Source organism: Equus przewalskii, chromosome 14 (genome assembly GCF_037783145.1).
Source record: "Equus przewalskii isolate Varuska chromosome 14, EquPr2, whole genome shotgun sequence".
Taxonomy (NCBI): domain Eukaryota; kingdom Metazoa; phylum Chordata; class Mammalia; order Perissodactyla; family Equidae; genus Equus; species Equus przewalskii.
The window spans coordinates 58,290,704-58,311,500 of record NC_091844.1 but is presented as its reverse complement, the minus strand read 5'-3'; the positions used below and the strand labels follow the sequence as shown (position 1 = coordinate 58,311,500).

Below are 20,797 nucleotides of genomic sequence, written 5' to 3'. Positions count from 1 at the left end.
TAGGTAAATAAATCAGAGAGGGGGCATCTTTGTAATTATGACTATTTCCATCTAGAAATATATGTTTATTTAAATAGAATCCTTTATGTAGCTCAGTTAAGTTTTGTATTTGCCTTTACATAGAGTCTGAACAATTTTTTTTAACTTTTTTTTTGGTGGGGAAGATTGGTCCTGAGCTAACATCTGTTGCCAATCCTCCTCTTTTTGCTTGACAAAGATTGTTACTGAGCTAACACCTGTGCCAATATTCCTCTATTTTTTTGTACATGGCACACCACCACAGCATGGCTTGACGAGTGGTGCATAGGCGGAGACCCAGGATCCAAACCTGCAAACCCCAGGCTGCCAAAGCAGACTGCGAGAACTTAACCACTGCACCACTGGACTGGCCCCATCTTGTTATCTTTATTCCTAAACTTTTTTGTTCTTGTGGATATTTGAATGGGATCCTCTCCACTAGATCATCTAAAGTGCTGATTGATACAATACAGAAACTGTTAATTTTTGTTCGTGGAATTTGGAGTGCCATAGTCATTATACTGAATTCCACTAGTTTTAATAACTCTTTAGGCAATTCTCTTAGATTTTGTAGAATAATATCATGCATATAACAACAATTTAATCTCGTTTCCAAAAGTTATATATTCTATTTCTTCTTTTTATTACATTGCATTGGCCAGAGCTCTCAAAACAATATTACATTATAGTGCTGACAACTGACGTCCTTGTCTTGTTTCTCACTTTAATGGTGGTTCCTTTAGTGTTGAGTATAAAATTAGATGTTGATTTGAAGAGCTTTTTGTGTGTAGGTGTGGGTTTTAAGAAAGTATTTTAGGGGCTGGCCCTGTGGCCGAGTGATTAAGTTCGCGCGCTCTGCTGCAGGCGGCCCAGTGTTTCGTTGGTTCGAATCCTGGGCACGGACATGGCACTGCTCATCAAACCACACTGAGGCAGCGTCCCACATGCCACAACTAGAAGGACCCACAACGAAGAATATACAACTATGTACTGGGGGGCTTTGGGGAGAAAAAGGAAAAAAATAAAATCTAAAAAAAAAAAAAGAAAGTATTTTAGTCCTAGATTGCTAAGGTTTTTTTTTTTTTTTTTTTTTTTTTTAATAATCAGAAAAGGATGTTGAGGGGGCTGGCCCATGGCCCAGCAGTTAAGTTTGTGTACTCTGCTTCAGCAGCCCAGAGTTTTGCCAGTTTGGATCCTGGGTGCAGACATGGCACCCCTCATTAAGCCATGCTGAGGTAGCATCCCACATACCACAACTAGGAGGTACAGAATAATAATACACAACTATGTACCAGGGGACTTCGGGGGGGAAAAGGAAAAATAAAATCTTTAACAAAAAAGAAAAGGATGTTGAATTTATCAACCACCTTTACAAATTTTATCAACTGTATGTATATTTTTCTCCTTTAAGCTATTAATGAATTATATGAATAGCTTTCCTAACACTGAACCATGGTTCTTTCCTTGAATTCAGACAATCCAATATATAATTTAGCCTCAAAATGAATTGTGATGTATATTTGCAGTAGATTTGTCTTCTTAATTATTATCACTATAGGATAATATTCGTTCGCCCTTTGAGCACATCCGAACTGAGATCGGAGAGGGGTGGTCAGTAGATGCATCTGGGCAGAAAGGGGAACCGTGGCTCAGATCTGAAATATGCCATAGTTAATCCCACATATAATGAAACTGGGAACTGGCCAAACACAGCTTTAGTTTCTAGATTACTTACCCATTTGGGTTTCTTTCCAGCTCATTTAAAAGTGTGTGATCGCAGTATTCAAAAACTAAGTGCATTTTCCTTTTTCTCCTGAACACCTCAATGAGGTTTACGAGGTTTGGGTGTTTTAATTGCTGCAAAGGAATTGAAATACAAAGTTTGGTGATTTGTTTCTCGTAATAGCTTCTCCCTAGATCCCTTACAATTTTAAGAACAGAAGGTCTTGCTTATCATTCTCTATGCACCTTGTGTGGAGAATTTTATTACAGTTACTCACAAGAGAAACTATTCTTAGTAAGAATCATAGAATCTTAAAGTTGAAAGAAAAACTTAAGAATTCATCTAATGTACCCACAATAGATGGTAGCTAAGCTGCCGAACCTCTCTGGAGATAGCAAATAAAGTACACAACCTAAAATATAAGCACTACAGCCAAACATACGCTACGCATTTTGTGGAAATTCTGAACATCCAAGTCGTAAAATAACCTGAATAAAAAATTGAGGAAATGGAATTTCTGAGTAAAAGGCTATAAAAAATCATCAATACCCATTTAGCTTACATATTACCATGGATTGAATGTAAATGTCAGCTGGAGTCAAACCCAGTCTGGATTTTCATGTTGGCTCTCAGAAATACGAGAACCCAGTCCCCAATTCTGATTAAACTGCCTGTTCTAGGAGTCCCCACAGTGAGTCTGTTTTTAATTTTTTTTTATCATATGTTTAGCTCCGTTCTTTGATCTGGTTGTTCTCTCTTATGCTTAGGTGTTTTATGTGTTAAGTTCTATTCCTAAAGTGAAGCACTTCACAAGGCAGCCTCTGTTTAATGTTGTAAACCAAAGGAAAAAGCTTGATTATGTAAGATGACCCATCAGTAGAGCAACTATATAATTTATCATCCAAACCAGGGCAATGAGCATACGCCAGGGCTGTCCCAGGCAAACTGGCACATATGGTCACCTTGACTACAGTCACGGTGACCATATCATTTTGCACACAAACCAGGACACTTTTGAAAGAGGATGCTAACCAGCCTGGACACTGGGACAAAAGGTATAACAAGGCCATCTGATCACTTCTACTTATAACTCATCTCCCTGTTGTTTTCCCAGTAGAGTAGATAAATCAATTTTCCAAACCCTATTCCATTTACTCAGAAAGATATATATAGAGAGAACACAGTAGTCTGTATATAGTGGAAACTCAAGAAATATTTTGCAGGCCCAGTAGAGAGTCTTAAGCACAGGGGCTTATATAGCATCCTCTATCTCAGTATCTGTAAGCACGGCTTGACCAAAAAAATAGAACCAACAAAGTCACCGTGCGACTATGTGTCTGCTGCTCAACAGTTTGGGAAAAAGGAATCCATTACACATTGAAAATATGCCCAGAGCACCAAACCAACATGCTTACTATGTGCTCTGTTGCCTAAAAAAAGCAGGAGGGCAAACAGTGGAGGAATCAGGTCCCACAGGTAAGCCAGCTGCTCTGTGCTGCAGCAAACACTGCAGAATGGAAGCGAAATGGCATCTCTACCAGGAGAGTAAGGGGTGCACAGATACCATAGCTGGATGAAACGTCAAGGTTTAACCTGGTCAAATCTGTCTTTGGGTGGATCAGCAATTTATCTCCCCTTTGCAAGTGAAATGAACTTACCCAGAAAAACAGTGACGTGTCTAAAGTAAAGCAGGCAGCAAGGAGGGGGAAAATCACATCACGTTTCAGTAACGGGAAGACGCGAGGAAGGTAAGGCAGAAGGAAGGAATCTGTCCAGGGCATGCATGGGTCTAACATACCTAAAGCAGGAAAGATGTTCGTTCTCAGAGCCATCACCAGAGAACAAAGTGCGTTGGAATCTGGCTACTTTTTACCTTAAAGTTCATTCTCAAATTGGGGCACTTGTAACCCAGGAGGTACTACCTGAGCATTAACTTTACTTGAAGACTTGGAGTGAGGCGGGGCATAAAAAGCACTATGTTATTAGAAAACAACCCATTGCCCGGTTCAGACACACCGTGGAGCTTAGCTCTGTGGCGGGCTTGCGTCTCATCAGCGCTCTCTGCTGGCCAAGAGGTAACAGTGAACCGTTTTGTTCTCATGATGGATGTGCTCTTGAAAACTCCATGTATATCAAATTATAGTTTAAACAAAACACTAGAACTTATTAGTTGAGGAAACCTGCTACAAATAATACTTGAAAAGGACAGACAATATTATAATTATCTTCCTTTAAAAACTGGATTTCTGGGGGGCTGGCCCCGTGGCCGAGTGGTTAAGTTCACGCGCTCCACTGCAGGCGGCCCAGTGTTTCGTTGGTTCGAATCCTGGGCGCGGACATGGCACTGCTCATCAAACCACGCTGAGGCAGCGTCCCACATGCCACAACTAGAAGGACCCACAACGAAGAATATACAACTATGTACCAGGGGGCTTTGGGGAGAAAAAGGAAAAAAATAAAATCTTTAAAAAAAAAAAACAAAAAACTGGATTTCTGGGGTTCTCCTAAAAACAGATGACATATGTCAAAAGCAAAGGTCAGCTGTGAGTTCTTGAGGAAATCAGAGTTACGCAAAATGTAGTCCACGAACCAGCAGCTTCTGCGCCATCTGTGAGTCTGCTAGAAATGCAGACTCTCAGCCCCACCCTAGACCTCTGACTCAGAATCTCCATTTCAAAAAGGTCCCCATGGGATTCCGGCGAATATTAATATTTGAGAAGCACGTCCGTCCCACAACTCAGGTTCCTCTCTGATGAAATAAGGGTGCTAGATGAGAAGCATCTCTAAGGTCTCTCATGGCTCTAAAACTGTAAGATTTTTAGGATAGAAAAAAATTTACATTGAGAACTTCGGATTCTTACGTGTCAAATTCTATCACAGCAAAAACAGCTATAATGAAAGCTTTGTGCAAATGTGTATACACAGCAGGGGTGACAGTCAATAAGTCTAAGAACCCGTGGAGTGCATGCAGGACCAGTCCACACTGATGCCTACGGGGCACTGGCGCAGTTCCGTGGGCCCCTGCGTGCCAGGAAATGCTCTTTTAGTTCCCGGTGAGGGGGGTGGGGGTGAGGAGGCCAGGGTTGGGGAGAGAGATGAGGGGACTTCAGTGGATATTTACCAACCAGATTGGAAGTACTTCAATATTTTAACAATCTACAGCTGTAGTCATAATGTAAGCTAAACATCAGAGTGGCCAAAGTCCAAAGTGATGATCAATTTATTTCCAAAGTTGCTGACACAAAGGAATTTAAGTCTAATGAAAAGAAATAAATCACTTTAAAATTCTTTGTAGAGCCAGCCCTGATGGCCTAGTGGTTAAACTTTGGTGCGTGCCACTTTGGCGGCCTGGGTTTGGTTCCTGGTGCGGAACCACACCACCAGCCTGTCAGTAACCGTGCTGTGGCGGCTGCTCACATAGAGGAACTAGCAAGACTTACAACTAGAATATAAAACTATGTACTGAGGCTTTGGGCAGGGAAAAAAAAAAGAGAGAGGAAGATTGGCAACAGATGTTAGCTCAGGGCGAACATGTCCAAGCAAAAAAACAGTCAGAAAAAAAAAATTCCCTGTAATTTTGGCACACATATTTTACCCAATACCAGGATATTACAGATATATTGAGAAAGTTAACCTACCTTCAACATACGTATTTCTCTTAGTGCTATTTTCTTAACAACAGGATCATCTTCAGATTCCACAAATTTTTTAATAGCTACCACTTGTCCAGAGGTTTTGTTTCTACATTTGAACACGACCCCATAAGACCCTTCTCCAATCTTAGCAAGTTTTTCATACTTTTCCATTACAGTTGAAGTGACTTAAATTACTGTATTGATTGCCTTGCAGTACAATGTTGCACCTGGAAAATAAGATGACTCAGCTTAATCAAGTTATCAAAGACAATGTTTTCATAGCTTATGATATAAAACCAATTTGCCCAGGTTGCCACAGATTTATTTCCATCAATTAATTTTAAATGCACTTAAAAATATTTGGATGTTACTTTCTTAGTTTAGTTCAGTCCTATGCAGTTCTCCCAGATACAGCAAAGATTTCATGTATTATTTCCTATACTGGGTCTGTGTTTACTTCAGTTGAATTAAAAGAATTCGTGGAAAGGAACCTTATCCAATCTATTGTTTTCATTATCCTCAAGTAAATGACTAAAATGTGATGCTGTAAAATCCGGTTGAATTGTTTATCTTTTCTCCCCTAATCCATCTAAACGCTGCGGACTCAGAAGCACTGAGAACAAGACATAGTACAAATGCTATACTTCCACCTGGTGGAGAGAAGAAACAGGGAATGTGGGCAGTTGAACGAAGCAGCCATTAAAAACAGCAATAAGAAAATCTTTATAGAGCATCATTTATTGCTCCTAGCTTTTATACATATAAAGGAACAGATCCTTAAATTCTTAACTCCCAAAGAAGATAATGATAAAGCACCAAAAAGAAGGCAGATTTCTCTAATTCTTCACGAATGCTTTCACATCCATAGTGTGATTTTTATGGAAATAGTGGGTTTAATCTTGCTGTCTTCCATCACCCATTCATGAATTTTGTGGTGACTGGATTACATGTTGCACAACAAATAAGGCCAACATAAATCAATCTAGGGATTAAAAATATAAAAATTCTAATTAGCCTCAAAAATTCCACCCCACTTTATCCAACAGAATCTTATAGTATAATCTAATAGTAATCTAATCTATAATTAATATAATCGAACACTTAATAACATTGTTCTATGCAAATTACATATAATCTGCACAAATAGTCTATGAAATGGGTGTTATTTCTATGCACTTATACAGATGAGAATACTGAGGCACAGTGAAGTTAGGATGGAACCAGAACCCAGGCAGTCAGGTTCCAGAGAGCACCATTTGAATCATTACACTCTACTGCCTTTTGGTTAATTCAAAAGAATGCACAATTTGGGGCTGGCCCAGTGGCATGATGGTTAAGTTCTGTGCGCTCTGCTTCAGTAGTCAGGGTTCATGGGTTTGGATCCCAGGTGCAGACCTACACCACACATCAGCCATGCTGTGGTGGTGATCCACATATAAAGTAGAGGAAGACTGGCACAGATGTTAGCTCACAGCTAATCTTCCTCAAGAGAAAAAAAAAGAGGAGGATTAGGGACAGATATTAGCTCAGGGCAAATATTCCTCAGCAAAAAAACAAAAAAAAAAGAATGCACAACTTGAAAAACTACTTTACCTAGGTCTTAGTATTAATAAAATGTCAAGTGAAAGAGTTGATTACATTTAAAATTTCTCATGTTTCAAATGAGTACACCTTTTTTTACTTCACTAATATTCAGTGTTTTCCATCTACAGATTATCTCGATGGAGAAAGAAGTCATCCACTCTCACTTCCCACCATAAAAATACACAACTGGGGAAAGTGTTTACCTGGGTAAACGACTACCCACACTATTTTAAACGCTATATACGTAGATTTTGTAGATTCTATTTTCTCTCATTAAAGAAAACTTAAGCATACACACTCAAGTAACATGTGCATTTTTACGTAAGTATCATTATCTTAAAGGTATTTAGATATAAGCATGCATACATTTGTTCTTTAGCTTAGTAATAGGTGACTGGGAAGAGGACAAAAGAAACTAGGGATTTGCTTTAGAAAGTTATTGGTATAGAACTTTGTAGGTACTTGATAAGCACTATGGTTACTGAGGGAAATTATGAATATTCCAAAAAAGATTACTTATGAAGTTTTACTCTATGTGTTTTTTTATTTCCCTCTAGGTAGGTGATTTGATATGTTGATCTATAATTTTCCTTTTTCTCAACACATTCAATCATGACTGATTCTCACACTAATATTTAGATCTCTCTGTCACATCAACCAAACTGCTGAATACAATAAAATAAAGCACCAGAGAGGAGTACTTTTCCAGTTAACCTTTCAGTATTATCTGTTTTCTAAAGCCCTCATATGTTCATGGAAGATGAATCTGAGTATGCAGACAGGAGTTAGAACAAGGTGGGAATTCCAGAAAGGAATTTATGACTCTAATTCCCTCTTACTAGAACTCTATCAGAGTTTATAGAAGCAGTAATTCCTAATCTCTTACCTGAGGTCCAGAGCAACTCTCTAACTGCTTGATGAACATCTCAACACAAATGGACAGAATGATCTCAAAATCAGTATGTTCTAAGCCAAATGCCTTCTTCCTTATCCCCCACCCCTACTCAAAGTTCACAAACCTGCTCCACATTACACCCAAATGGCTTGTCAAGACATGTACGGTGGAGAACTTGGGGGTAGCCAAGAGCAATGGAGGCTGCCTAAATCTAATCTCTCTTCACTCATCTTTCAAAAAGCTAAAGAAATCAAACAGAACAATGAAACCACATAAATCTAATGCCTTCAACATCACAGAAAGACAGAGTAATCTACAAAGTTAAGTAGAAAAGTAAACCCCAAATTCTGGAGGAGATATCTCTTAAGCTCCCACTATAAGCCTTTGCAGAGAGCAAAGATAGGAGTGGGGTGGGATCTAGAAAAACTGTAAAGAGGAAAGAAGAGAAAAAGAAGAACCTAAGATAGACTTAAAATCACCTCTCAGAAGAGAAAATACATTATAAGTGCAAAAATACTGAAAGTGGCCCAGTAGATCTGAGCATTCACTACAGGGAAAGGACTTAAAAATACGTGGGTATTGAGGAGGAATCAGTCACTACTCTTGGGGAAGAGACAGGTAAGAGGGAAGAGACAGGCTTAAGGAAGAGGCTTATCCAGTTTCTGTTAGAGACTGGATAGTGAAGGGAAAAAGAGGCAAGAGTGGTAAATTTGCAATCTTGCAAGACAAAAGAAAATCCCACCACAGAAGGTCATGCAAACTCTCCCTTCACCACTAAGAAAAGAAAAGGCTATCCATCAATGAAACTGCACTTTGATACAGTGACAGAGATGGTTCTCTTGAACTAGGATGATAGACCATGACTACAGGCTGAAACCTGCCAAGAAATAAAACAGAGGAGAGCAGTCTCCTTGCAAAGCTATTATTGGAAGAAACTAGAAATGAGAAAGAAAACATTTCAGCTGATAAAAATCATTCCGAAAAAACCTAGCCATGAAGCAAACTGATTTAAATATTGTCTAACAATCATTTGGAGATAGAAAGAGTCACTTTGAATCAGAAATTCAAATAATAAGACCAGAAGTTGATGAAAAAAATAGGAAAAATAAGATGATAGTTGATTGAACTCAGGAAAAGAAATAGAAGAGAAAGACAAAATCATCTTCAGAAATAAAGATTAAATAACAAGATGCCAATGGGAGAATAGATTCAAATGAAAGTTTAATAAGAGGAATTAAAGAAAGGCAGAACAGCAATTAAGAAATAAAAATGAGGGGAAAAAAGGGAAGAGAGTTTAGAGAGAAAATGGTTGACATGGAAGACAGACAAAGAAGATTCAACATATGTATAATGAGAGTCCCTGAAGAAGAAAACAAAACAATGAATAGAACCAATATTTGAAACTATAATCCAAGAAAAATTCCTGCAAACAAAATAAGATCTGAATATACATATTGAAAGGGCCCATCAGGTAGTTGGGAAAACTGACCCAGAACAATCAACTCAGAGACGTATTTGAATAAAACTATCAAAGATAAAGAAAATGCTCTCATAGTCTCCAGGCATAACAACTTCAGTGGAAGAGAATTCGAGTGACATCAAACTTAGCAAGAGCAACATACAATGCAAAGTGAAAATACAGCAGTATTTTGAAGAAATTCAAGGGAAGAAAGTGAAAACCAAAGATTTTACACTTTTCCAAGCTGTCCTTCAAGTATCAAAGTTATAAACAGTTTAAAACATGCAAGAACTCCAGGAATATTGTATTCATGAGCCCTTCTCAAAGACTCTAAAAGAGGAAAACGTTCACCCAGCAAAAGAGTTGACTGGGAAAACTTCAGCAAAAGGTTTTATGGTGAGCATTTAATATATTTAACTAAAGACTAAAACAAAGGTGGAGACGAGTAGAGGAATAATACCTAAATGTTATGTTTTGATAATGTAGAAAGTAAAGCAACTAAAAATATGTTAAGAGAACGGAGAAAGAGGAAAGCAGAATAGGCTCATTGATAACTGCATAGGTGGGAGTGAAAAATACCATTAAAAAAATTGACAAACCAGAGAATAAAAGGTTAAATAGAAAACAGGGACTAAGCACACTAAAGAAAAGTATGAGTCTAAAGGTAACTAATTGAACAAAACCACAAACTTTCCTAAACACCAAGAGAAATTAAAAAAAAAATCAAACATACTACATAGAGAAAGAAACAGGAAATTTAACATTATACACATAAAAATTATAAAACAATATGACAAAATAAAGACCAATATCAGTTATATCAATAAATAGGAATGGGCTTAACTCATTTATTAAGTGAGAAAGATGTTCAATTTTCTCACAAAGCAAGATCCAACTATAAGCTATATGCAAGAGACACATCTCTAAGGTAAAGTGGTTCAAATATGTTAAAAATAAAAAGATGGGTAAAGGTATATAGGACAAATGGAAACAATAAGAAAGGACTTTGTAATCCTGGAATTAGACAAAGTAGATTAAAGCTACAAAAAGCATTAAATATGACAAATGGGAAGAGTGTTTAATGCTAAAAGCCACAAGTCACAATAAAGATATAATAGCCCCAAATAACACAGTAATTACTTTAATAAAGCAGAAACTTTAAGACATGCAAGGAGACATGCATAGAAACACATTAATAATGACACACTTAAACACACCACTCTCAGTAAAAGACATGGCCAGTGAACTAAACATACGTAACTAAACAATGTACCCAGTAAGGTAAATCTTTAGGAGAAATAGATGTTGAATTTTACACTCTGATAATCTAGAATCTACCTTCTTCTCAAGCATACATGGAATATTCACAAAAACTGATTACATACGAGGTCACAAAGAAAGCATCAGGAAGTTTCAAAAAGTAGAAATATTATAAATAACATTCTGATCACAAACTGTGAAATTAGAACAAAATTTAAAAACATAAAATAAAAAAGAGCTTCTACTTAGGAATTAAAAAAGCCTTCTATTAAACACCTTATGAGCAAAGAGGGAAATACAAGTGAATGGAATTTGAAAAGATAAGACAGTGAAAACACTACATATCAAAACCCATGAGACACATTTAGAGCAGTGGTTCTCAACTAGGGGGTGGGGGCGAGTTGGCCCTCAGGGGAATTTTTCAATGTCTGAAGGCATTTTTGATTGTTAGGAGTTATGTAGAGGACAAGGACGCTGCTAAACATCCCTCAATGCACAGGACAGACCTCCACACTAAGGAATTATCTGATCCAAAATGTCAATAATGCCATGGTTGAGATACCCTGACATAAAGCAGTAAGTAAAAGAAAAGCCATGGGGCTGGCCCCATGCCCAAGTGGTTAAGTTCGTGCACTCTGCTTCAATGGCCTGGGATTCGCCAGTTTGTATCCTAGGCACAGACCTAGCACTGCTCACCAGGCCAGGCTGTGGCAGCATCCCACACAGAAGAGCTAGAATGAACTACAACTAGGATATACAACTACGTACTGGGACTTTGGGGAGAAAAAAAAAGAGAAAGATTAGCAACAGGTGTTAGCTCAGGGCCAATCTTCCCCACCCAAAAAACCATTAAAAAAAAAAAAAGAAAAGAAAAAGAAAAGTCAGAGATGAAAACAAATTTGTAGAATAAAAGATAAAAGAGCAAAAATAAACAACTTAAATGCAAAATTTAAAAATCTAGAAAAAGAACAAAATAAATCAAAAGAAAGCACAAGAAAGGAAACAATAAAATTGAAGCAGAAATTAATAAAGAAGAGAATACAAAAAACAGGTCTAATTAATAAACCCAAATCATGACGCCTTGAAAAATTTAAAATAGACAAATCATTAACTCAATCAAAGATAAAAGGAGAAAGAAATATGCAAAATAAGAAATGGCAAGAAGGAATAACCATCAACACAGAAAAATTTCTTTTTTTTAATCATGAGACTACTTTGCAGGCATCTATGAAAATGAATTTGAAAACTTAGATTAAATGGATAATTCCCTAGAAATATAGAGTTTACCCAACTAGAGACTGAAAATTTAGACTGGTTTCTATATAAGAAATGGAGAAAGTTATTCTTCTAAAAATTACCAGAAAAAAGCACCAGGGGTCAGACTTTGTCTATGGTAAAGAGGTTGGCAAATCTGCTTCCTAAAACACAAGTATAAGACTAGGCAAAATTGTAAAACAAAAACAAAAAACCACAACAATTTTAGGGCTGTGGAAATCAACCAAAGGCAAAAAACTTAACTGAGAAGTATTTATTTATGAAAGGTGCTAGAACTCCACTTGAGAACACGGGAGTCTGTGGCTGCTGCCACCCTTCCTCTACCCCTGCACTCCAGCTCAATGGGTGTAGCAGTATTACCAGTGAAGACCGGCCATGAACCAGCAGCCTTACTCCCAGGCGGGATATGTATGATATGGCTCAGAGGCTGAAAGCTTGTGACAATATTGTCAGTAAACTTCTTACAAATTCAGGACAAAACAAATGGGAAAAAACTTCCAGCTCTGCAAGCTTGAGAACGTGGTTCCAGTTGGGGTGAGCTGTAGACTATTCAGAAATTTATGGGGAGATCCTGGAAATGAAAGAACCATAGAAGGACTAGATTAGCTTCCCGCACATCTCTGGCTAACTGGAAAACTTTGCGCATGCATGAGGAAGGCCTGAGAAGGCCTAGAGGAAAGTTGAAGCTGAAGTAGATTTGAAAACTGACTGAATTTTGAATGTACTCTCCAACCCACACACTGATCCCCTGGAAAAGGGTGAAAGACTTATGGCTACAGGTGCTTGAGTACTACCACTGCCCAAATTATTGGTGACCACTAAACTATGCAGGTAGTGGTGACTTCTAGAAAGCCAGGCTAACCGCCCCCCCAAAAAACTGAACAGAGGCATCAGCAGCCACACACTTGGAGGGAGCCAGATTCTGGAATAAAGGCAGATTGGAAAAACAAAAACCAACACTTTAATTAAAAAACCCTCAGGGGAGAAAATCAGAATTCAGAAGTGCTATATTATCTAAAATGTCCAGTTTTCAATAAAAAATTTATGAGACATGATAAGAAAAAGGAAAGTGTGATTGATACTCAGGAAAAATAATAAAGTTAATAAAAATGGATTCTGAGGGGCCAGCCTGGTGGCGTAGTGGTTAAGATCGTGCGCTCTACTTCTGCAGCCTGGTAATCACAGGTTCAGATCCCGGGTGCGGACCTAGCACCACTGGTCAAGCCATGCTGTGGCGGTGTCCCACATGAAATAGAGGAAGATTGGCACAGATGTTAGCTCAGTGACAATCTTTGTCACACACACACACACACACAAAAAGGATTCTGAGTGGATCCAGGTGTTGGATTTAGTTGACAATGACTTCAAAGCAGCTATTATAAATATGTTCAAATAATTAAAGCAAATTATAATTTAAAGAGAAGAAAATATGAGGACAATGACTCACTAAATAGAGAATCTCAACAGACAAATGAAAAGGACAAAGAAAAACCAAATGGAAATTTTAAAAGTCAAAAAATACAATTGAAATGAAAAATCCACTGGATGGACTCAACAGCAGATTTGAGGTGGCAGAAGAAAGAATCACTAAATCTCAAGACAGATTAATAGAAAATGACCAATATGAGAGAGAGAAAAAAAAGACTGAAGATGAACAGAGGCTCAGAGACCTGTGGAACAAAATAAATAGGACCAACATTTATGTAATGAGGTTCCCGGAAAGAGATGAGTGAGAGAAAGGGGCAGAAAAAAATATCTGAATAAATAATGGGTAAAAACTTTCCAAATTTAATGGAAAACAATCTACAGATTCAAGACGCTGAATAAATTCCAAGTAGGATGAATGCAAAGAGATCCATATCTAGACGCATCACAGCCAACCTACTGAAAACCAAAGACAAAGAAAACATCTTGAAAACAGTGAAAGAGAACTATTCACATACAAAGGAATAACAAGAAGCTCAATGACTGACTCCTCTTCAGAAAAACAACAGTAAAAAATCAATAAAACAAAAAATTGATTCTTTAAAAAGACTAACAAAATTGATAAACCTTTAGCTAGACTAAGAAAAAAAGAGACAAAGATTACCAAATCAGGAGCACCTTTCAGAAGTTAAAAAGATTAAAAGAGAATATTATGAACAACTTTATGCAATCAAATTTGACAATTTGGTTAACAAATACCTAAAAAGACACAAAATACCAAACGGACTCAAGTAGAAGTAGAAAATGTGATTATACTCATAACAAATAAAGAAATTGAATTAGTAATTAAAAATCTACCCACAAAGAAAAGCCCAGGCTCAGATGGCTTCACAGGCAAATTCTACCAAACACTCAAAGAAGAATGAACACCAATCCTTCACAAACTGTTCTAAAAATAGAAGAGGAGGGAACATTCTCCAACTCATTCTATAAGGCCAATATTACCCTGTTACAAAGTCAGACAAAGAAATCACAAGAAAGGGGCTGGCCCCGGGGCCGAGTGGTTAAGTTTGTGCTCTCTGCTTTGGTGGCCCAGGGTTTCACAGGTTTGGATCCTGAGAGTGGACCTAGCACCGCTCATCAGGCCATGCTGTATGACGGACTCACAACTAGATTATACAACTATGTACTGAGGGGCTCTGGGGAGAAGAAGAGAAAAAAAAAAAAAAAGAAGAAGATTGGCAACAGATGTTGGCTCAGGGTGAATCTTCCTCAGGAAAACCCCCACAAAACTACTCGAACTAATGAACAAATTTGCAATGTAGTAGGATTCAGAGTCAACATACGATAATAAATCGTATTTCTAGATACTGGCAACAAGCAATTTGAAAATGAAATTTAAAAAATTCCATTCACAATAACATCAAAGAATAAAATATTTAGGAATAAATTTAACAAGTGAAGTTCAAGACTATACACTGAAAATTAAAACATTGCTGAGAGAAATTAAAGAAGTTCTAAGTAAAAGGAGAGAAATGCATGGTCATGGATTGGAAAATTCAATAAGATGTCAGTTCTCCATAAATTCATCTATACATTAAATTCAATCCCTATAAAAATCCCAACAGGCTTTTTTGGGGTAGAGATTGACAAGATGCACCTAAGATTTATATAGAAATGCAGAGGACCCAGAACAGCCAAAACAACTTGGAATAAGAACAAACTTGGAAGACCTACATTACCTGACTTCAAATTTTACCATAAAGTATAAATTTTACTATATATATAATATATATAAAATATATATGTAATATTTACTATAAAGTATAAATTAAGAAAATGTGTTTTGGCATAAGGACAGACATATATATATATATATATATATATATATATATATATATCAGTGGAACAGAACAGAGAGTCAAGAAGTAAACCCTTTTATTTATGGTCAATTGATTTTGACAATGATGCCAAGGCAATTCAGTGAGGAAAGAATATTAAAGACTATTCTTTTAAACAAACAATGCCAGGACAATTGGATCTCCACACGCAAGAAAACAAAAAATAAAAACAAAAAACTCAGATAGCCACCTCATACAATATATCAAAATGGGTCACAGACCAAAATTTTAAGAGGTAAAATGATATAACTTCTAGAAAAAAACATAGGAGAAAAATGTCTGTAACTTCAGTTAGGCAAAGATTTCTAAGATATGACACCAAAAGCATGATCCATAAAAGAAAAAACTGATAAAATGGAATTCATCAAAGTTGAAATCTTTTGCTCTTCAAAAAAAATTATTCATTTAAGAAAATGAAAAGACAAGCCACAGACTGAAGAAAATATTAGCAAATCATACATCTGATAAAAGATTTATATCCAGAATACATAAAGCACTTTAATAACTCAATAGGAAATCAGTCAACCCAATTTAAAAATGGACAAAAGATGTGAATAGACATTTCACCAAAGATACACAAATGTCTAATAAGCACATGAAAGGATGCTATTAGTTACTAGGGAAATGTAAACTAAAAGCACAGTAGGACAGCACCACAAACCCACCAGAACAGCTAAAATCCGCAAGCCTGACAATACCAAGTACTGATAAAGGTATGTAAAAACTGGACTTCTTCACTCATTAATGGTGGGAATGTAAAATGGCACAGCCCCACTGGAAAACAATTTGGCAATGTCTTAAAAGTTAAACATAAATTTAACATAAAAGTTAAAGACAAACATAAACAGCAATTCCGCTCTTTAGTATCCACCCAAGAAAAATAAACAAATATGTCTATGCAAGGACATGCATGCAAATATTCATAGTACGATTATTCATAAGAGCTCCAAACTGAAAACAACCCAAATGTCCATCAACTGATGAATGAAAATCCATGCAACGAAATACTATTCAGTAATAAAAAGAAATGAACTGCTGATACATACCACGATGTGATGGCATTAAAAAAAATACAAACAAAACCAAAAACATAGGGTATGTGAAAGAAGCCAGAGGAAAAAAACCCCAAATAATGTATGATTCCATTTACATGAAATTTCTAGAAAAGGCAAATGAGCCACTGAGGACACAGCATCTCCTCTGCAGCATTCTTGCCAAAAATGCAAAACTTGAATCTAACCATGAGAAAACAGTAGACAGAGCCAAGTTGAGGGGCATTCTACAAATAACTGTCCTGTCTTCTTAAAAAAAAGTCAAGATCATGAAAGACAAAGGTCAAAGAACTGTTCTAGATTGAAGGAGACGAAAGGGACATGCAAACACAATGTAATGTGTGATCCTGAATTGGATCCTGGAATGGGGAAAAAAATAACTATAAAGAATACTACTGAGAAACATACATATTGACTATGGATTAGATATTAAGTTTCCTGATTTTGGTAATCTGTACGGTGGTTATGTAAGAAAACGTCCTACTTCTTAGGAAATAAACACTCAACTATTTAAGGGCAAAGGGACATGATGTCTGCAATTTACTTTCAAATTTACAGAAAAATTAAGATGCATATATAAAGAGACAGAAAAGAAATGATAAAACAAATGGAGCAAAATGTAAACAATTAACGCAGATGGAGGGGAGTTCACTGTATTATTTTTGCAAGTTTGAAATTATTATATCAAAATAGAGCTATTTAAAAAATCCATATATAGGGGGTTAAAGTGTCTTAACTCCTTTTTCTCTGCGTATCTACTGCCATTACACCAAAAACATCTCTGTCAAACATTAACATAATCAGATATCATCCTTCCTCAAAAATTTCTTAGGGTCTTTAATGCCACAGAGTAAAGTTCAAACAGTAGTATGATATTTACAGTCCTTTGCACCCTGGTCCCAGTGTACCCTTCCCACATTGCTTCTCAGTTTCTACCCCCAACACTTTCAAGTCTGTAGGTCTCTGCCTATACCACTGCTTGGAAGGTCTGACCCCGAAATCCTCTCTGTCTTGCGCAGTTCAGCTCAAACGTCTTTTCTGCTTAGCTTCCCCGAATCCCCAAAGGCAAGCTGTTTCTCTGCGGCACACACTGCGTTAACAACTCGCCCCCCGCTTTTTGACACATGATTGATTACACGTGACTGGCATTATTAGCCCATTGTCTGCTCAACCTGTCAAAGTCCTACCATAATTTTATTCTCTAAACTTTCCACTAAACACATAACTTTCTTACGCAAAGGCAATAATTCCATTTTGATTATTAATACAGTACCAGGCAGGAAATCAAGATTAAACAGTGATATAGCTATTGGCAGGGAATAAATACAATTAGTTGAAAATATCTTTCATAGTCATTAGTGACCTTCAATCTGAAGTTATATACTTCTTGGCTCCAGGGCCACCTGACTTCAGAATTTACCAAATATTTGACTGCTAAGCGAAAGTTCTGTCTATGAAGGCAAAAACAGGTATAGACTTGGACTCTCTGGTGAATACAGACAGACAGACAGACAGATACATACATGAGTGGATCATTCAATTCTCTGAAAAATTTCTATTTAATTTCCTTAGTCTTAAGGATTTACAAAAGAATGCACACGGAAACAGAGAAAACACTTGGAGGCAGATTATTTTCCACGAGTGTATCACAAAGCAGGTCCTCAGGGCTCAAGCAAGCCTAAGGAAAACACTGAGAAGGAAACAGTCAAGAAAGGGAGAGAAAACGGGGTGAAAAAGCACATTAATTTCCTAATCTAAAAGTTTCTAGGAAACTCGTGTAAACAGTGGCATTAGCAATAAGGGGGCAAGGAGACCTTTTCAATACCAGACCACACCAGTTACGGATTCCACAGGCTAAAAGTCACAATGTGCTATGTAGTTTTTATTGTTTCCAATGCAACCAAACATGTATTTATATTTAATAAAACTGACCAGGAAAACGAGCTATAAAACCATTCTGCATCAGTCTTATAAACATAATACTGAATTACAGAGCTTCAAAAGTACACACACCTGTTTATAAACTTGTCTTGGTGATAGCACGACTGGATTAATTTAAAATATCCCCAGGAAACTAGAAGACCATATAATTTACACAATCCAAGCAACTAATTTTGCTTAAAAACATCACATGTTCTGTATACACACAACAGATCCGGAAGTTGGGCATAATCCACTTTATTTCCAGGCTTCTATTCTCGACCCTTCATTTAATGACAGGCCAGCTCCGCGGCCACACATGGCTCTCCCAAAGGGCGGATGCGCCCCTTGCTCCCTCCTCTGCCACCGCCGCAGCCCCTCTCGCCCGCTGCTCCCCCGCCGCCGCCCCTCTCCCGGGCCCGCGCCCCCTCAGCCCCTAGGGAGCCGCACCGGGTGCCTCGTGTGGCCGCGGGAGCCACATGACGCCTCTAGACCCTCGGCCTCCCTCCTGCCTGTTCCTCCAAAGGCCACTGAAGGGGAAGGCAGCCCGGTCCCCTTCTCTCAGGGAACTTTCCTTTATCTGGGAGCCTCCCTCCAGACTCCACTGCTCTCCCCATCATTCCCCGCGCCGACCCCAGCCCACCCAGTCCCTCCCCGCCAGCGTCACTTACGGCGCCGACCGGGGCGACCGTGACGCAGCCGCGAGCAGCCCCCACTCCGGCGCGCGTCGCTCTGCTGAGGCAGCCAGCGGCGCAGCAACTCGCGCGCGCTCCCGCCGCGCCGTCGCCCGGGCAACCGGACGCTCAGGCCACGCGGGGCAGGGCTGCTTCCGGAGCGCGTGTCCCCGGCCGCGCCGCCCGCCAAGCCCGCAGTCCCCGGCCCATGGTCTCACTGGACGATCTTAGGGCCGAGCCCGTAACGTCAGAGTGGCAGCAGTTTCTCCTCTGAGAACCCAAGATGCCCTGAAGAAGGCGCGCAGGAAACAATTGAACTACTTTCCCATTACCACTGTGATTATACTAAGTCCTGTTCCTCAAGAGCGCTAAAATTAAGCGCACGTAAACAAACGTTGAAATTAGGCCGTTTCCCTGGCTGGGTGGAGACCTTCGGACCTTTGTTAGATCCTCTCTTACTAGTCATTACTGTCTAGTCCTGCTTTGTTGTCCAACTAGCTCTTCAGCGAACTTCTGTAGGCTTTCCCGTGACAAGCAGCTACCAGCTGGAGTACATCGCTGCCATTTTCATAATTCAGCAAACATTGTGCTAGTATCTGGGTTAAGAACTAGAGACATGTTTGTCACCCAGTGGGGAAGCAAGTCAAGCAAACTGTGATGAGTACCATATGGCGGTAAATGTATTAACACTGGAAAAAATAATTTTTGCCAAAGCTTACTTTTCTTGTTCCCAAGACTAACTTAAAAATACAAACTATATGTTGTTAATGAGAACATGCATACTTTTATTTAACATCAATAAAATGCTCCCTCCCCATCATGCCCAGATTTAGAATGTCCATACTCCCATCTTCCCTCAGAGATGACTCGCCTGTCTCGTGTCTTCAATTCTCCATTTCCTTCGTTTAGAAATCTGCTCTAGTCTCCTCCCATTTTTAGAAAACAAACCAGAAACAACCTTTATCTCCTTCTCCTTCAAGACCAAACATACTCCCAAGAAACTCAAATCTAAACTCACTTCCACACATTTCTGTATCATTTCTGCCCTCATCACGCTATAAAAAATTTTCTCGACAAGAATACAAGTGATCACCTTATCTATAAACCCAACGGCCTATTCTCATCCTCATGTATTTGATCTCTGCAGTTTCCGGAAGTGTTGACTACTAGAGCTACTTCTCTCATTAAGCAGCTCTTCACCATCAGGCCCATTCTTGTTTTCAGGCTTCATGCCCGTTGCTCCGCTCCACAGCCCCTGAGCTCAGCTGTTTCCCGTCACTATTCCTGGAACACCCGGCATTTTTACATATGTCTTAGTCTAGCCTACAGCTCCCTGCCCTGATTTTTTTTCCTGCACTTGCTAAACTCTTCATCAACACTAAGGCTTTCCTTTTCCCAAAGTAGAATTAGGCACAGCCTTTTGTACCTTCTTTACATTTATCTTTACTCGTGCAAGTGTGCTCCTTGACTACTGGGGAATAATGCCTTTTCCGTCTTTTCGCCCGTGCCAGTAAAGTGCGTGGATACATTGTAAATGATCAATACATGTTGGTTAAATAATTCTCTCACAAAAGTAAAGAAAAGGAAATCTTTGTAATTTTTTTTATTTTTTAAAGATTGGCACCTGAGCTAACAACTGTTGCCAATCGTTTTTTTTTTTCCTGCTTTTTCTCCCCAAATCCCCCCAGTACATAGTTGCATATTTTTTTTAGTTGTGGGTCCTTCTAGCGTGGCACGTGGTCCGCCTCCTCAGCGTAGCCTGACAAGCATGCTACTACCGCACTCAGGATCCGAACCAGCGAAACCCTGGGCGGCTGAGGCGGGAGCGCTAACTTAACCACTGGGCCCGGGCCGCCCCTGTAATGAGTTTTGACTAGACTTATTTAGTAAGCTTTAACTATAAAGTTAATTTTATGCAAGTCCTTCTATTCTTATACAACACACTTTGAAATGGAAAATGCTTTTTGGCAAAGCAA

At 38.5% G+C, this 20,797-nt stretch overlaps 2 protein-coding genes across 17 annotated transcripts in view; both read right to left on the bottom strand.

Moving 5' to 3' along the window:
• The window catches only part of CDKL4 (cyclin dependent kinase like 4), a 48,465-nt gene extending 29,297 nt beyond the window's left edge, over window positions 1–19,168 (bottom strand). Inside the window, exons 1-4 of one of the 14 annotated variants that reach the window (XM_070572841.1) lie at window positions 18,819–19,168; window positions 5,380–5,603; window positions 3,400–3,539; window positions 1,754–1,875 (exon numbers count right to left, since the gene is read on the bottom strand). In XM_070572841.1, the coding sequence (XP_070428942.1) occupies window positions 1,754–1,875; window positions 3,400–3,537 (260 nt within the window). In that variant the 5' untranslated portion in view covers window positions 3,538–3,539; window positions 5,380–5,603; window positions 18,819–19,168. Of the gene's footprint in view, window positions 1–1,753; window positions 1,876–3,399; window positions 3,540–5,379; window positions 5,604–6,192; window positions 6,359–18,240; window positions 18,377–18,597; window positions 18,784–18,818 lie in introns of those variants that run through there. The other 13 variants (XM_070572847.1, XM_070572850.1, XM_070572842.1 and 10 more) reach the window with 13 other exon arrangements.
• The window catches only part of MAP4K3 (mitogen-activated protein kinase kinase kinase kinase 3), a 208,661-nt gene continuing 194,113 nt past the window's right edge, over window positions 6,250–20,797 (bottom strand). For all 3 annotated transcript variants that reach the window (XR_011526129.1, XR_011526122.1, XR_011526132.1), the window contains one exon: window positions 6,250–6,358. The gene's annotated coding sequence lies outside the window, so the exon portion shown is untranslated. The remainder of the gene's footprint in view (window positions 6,359–20,797) is intronic.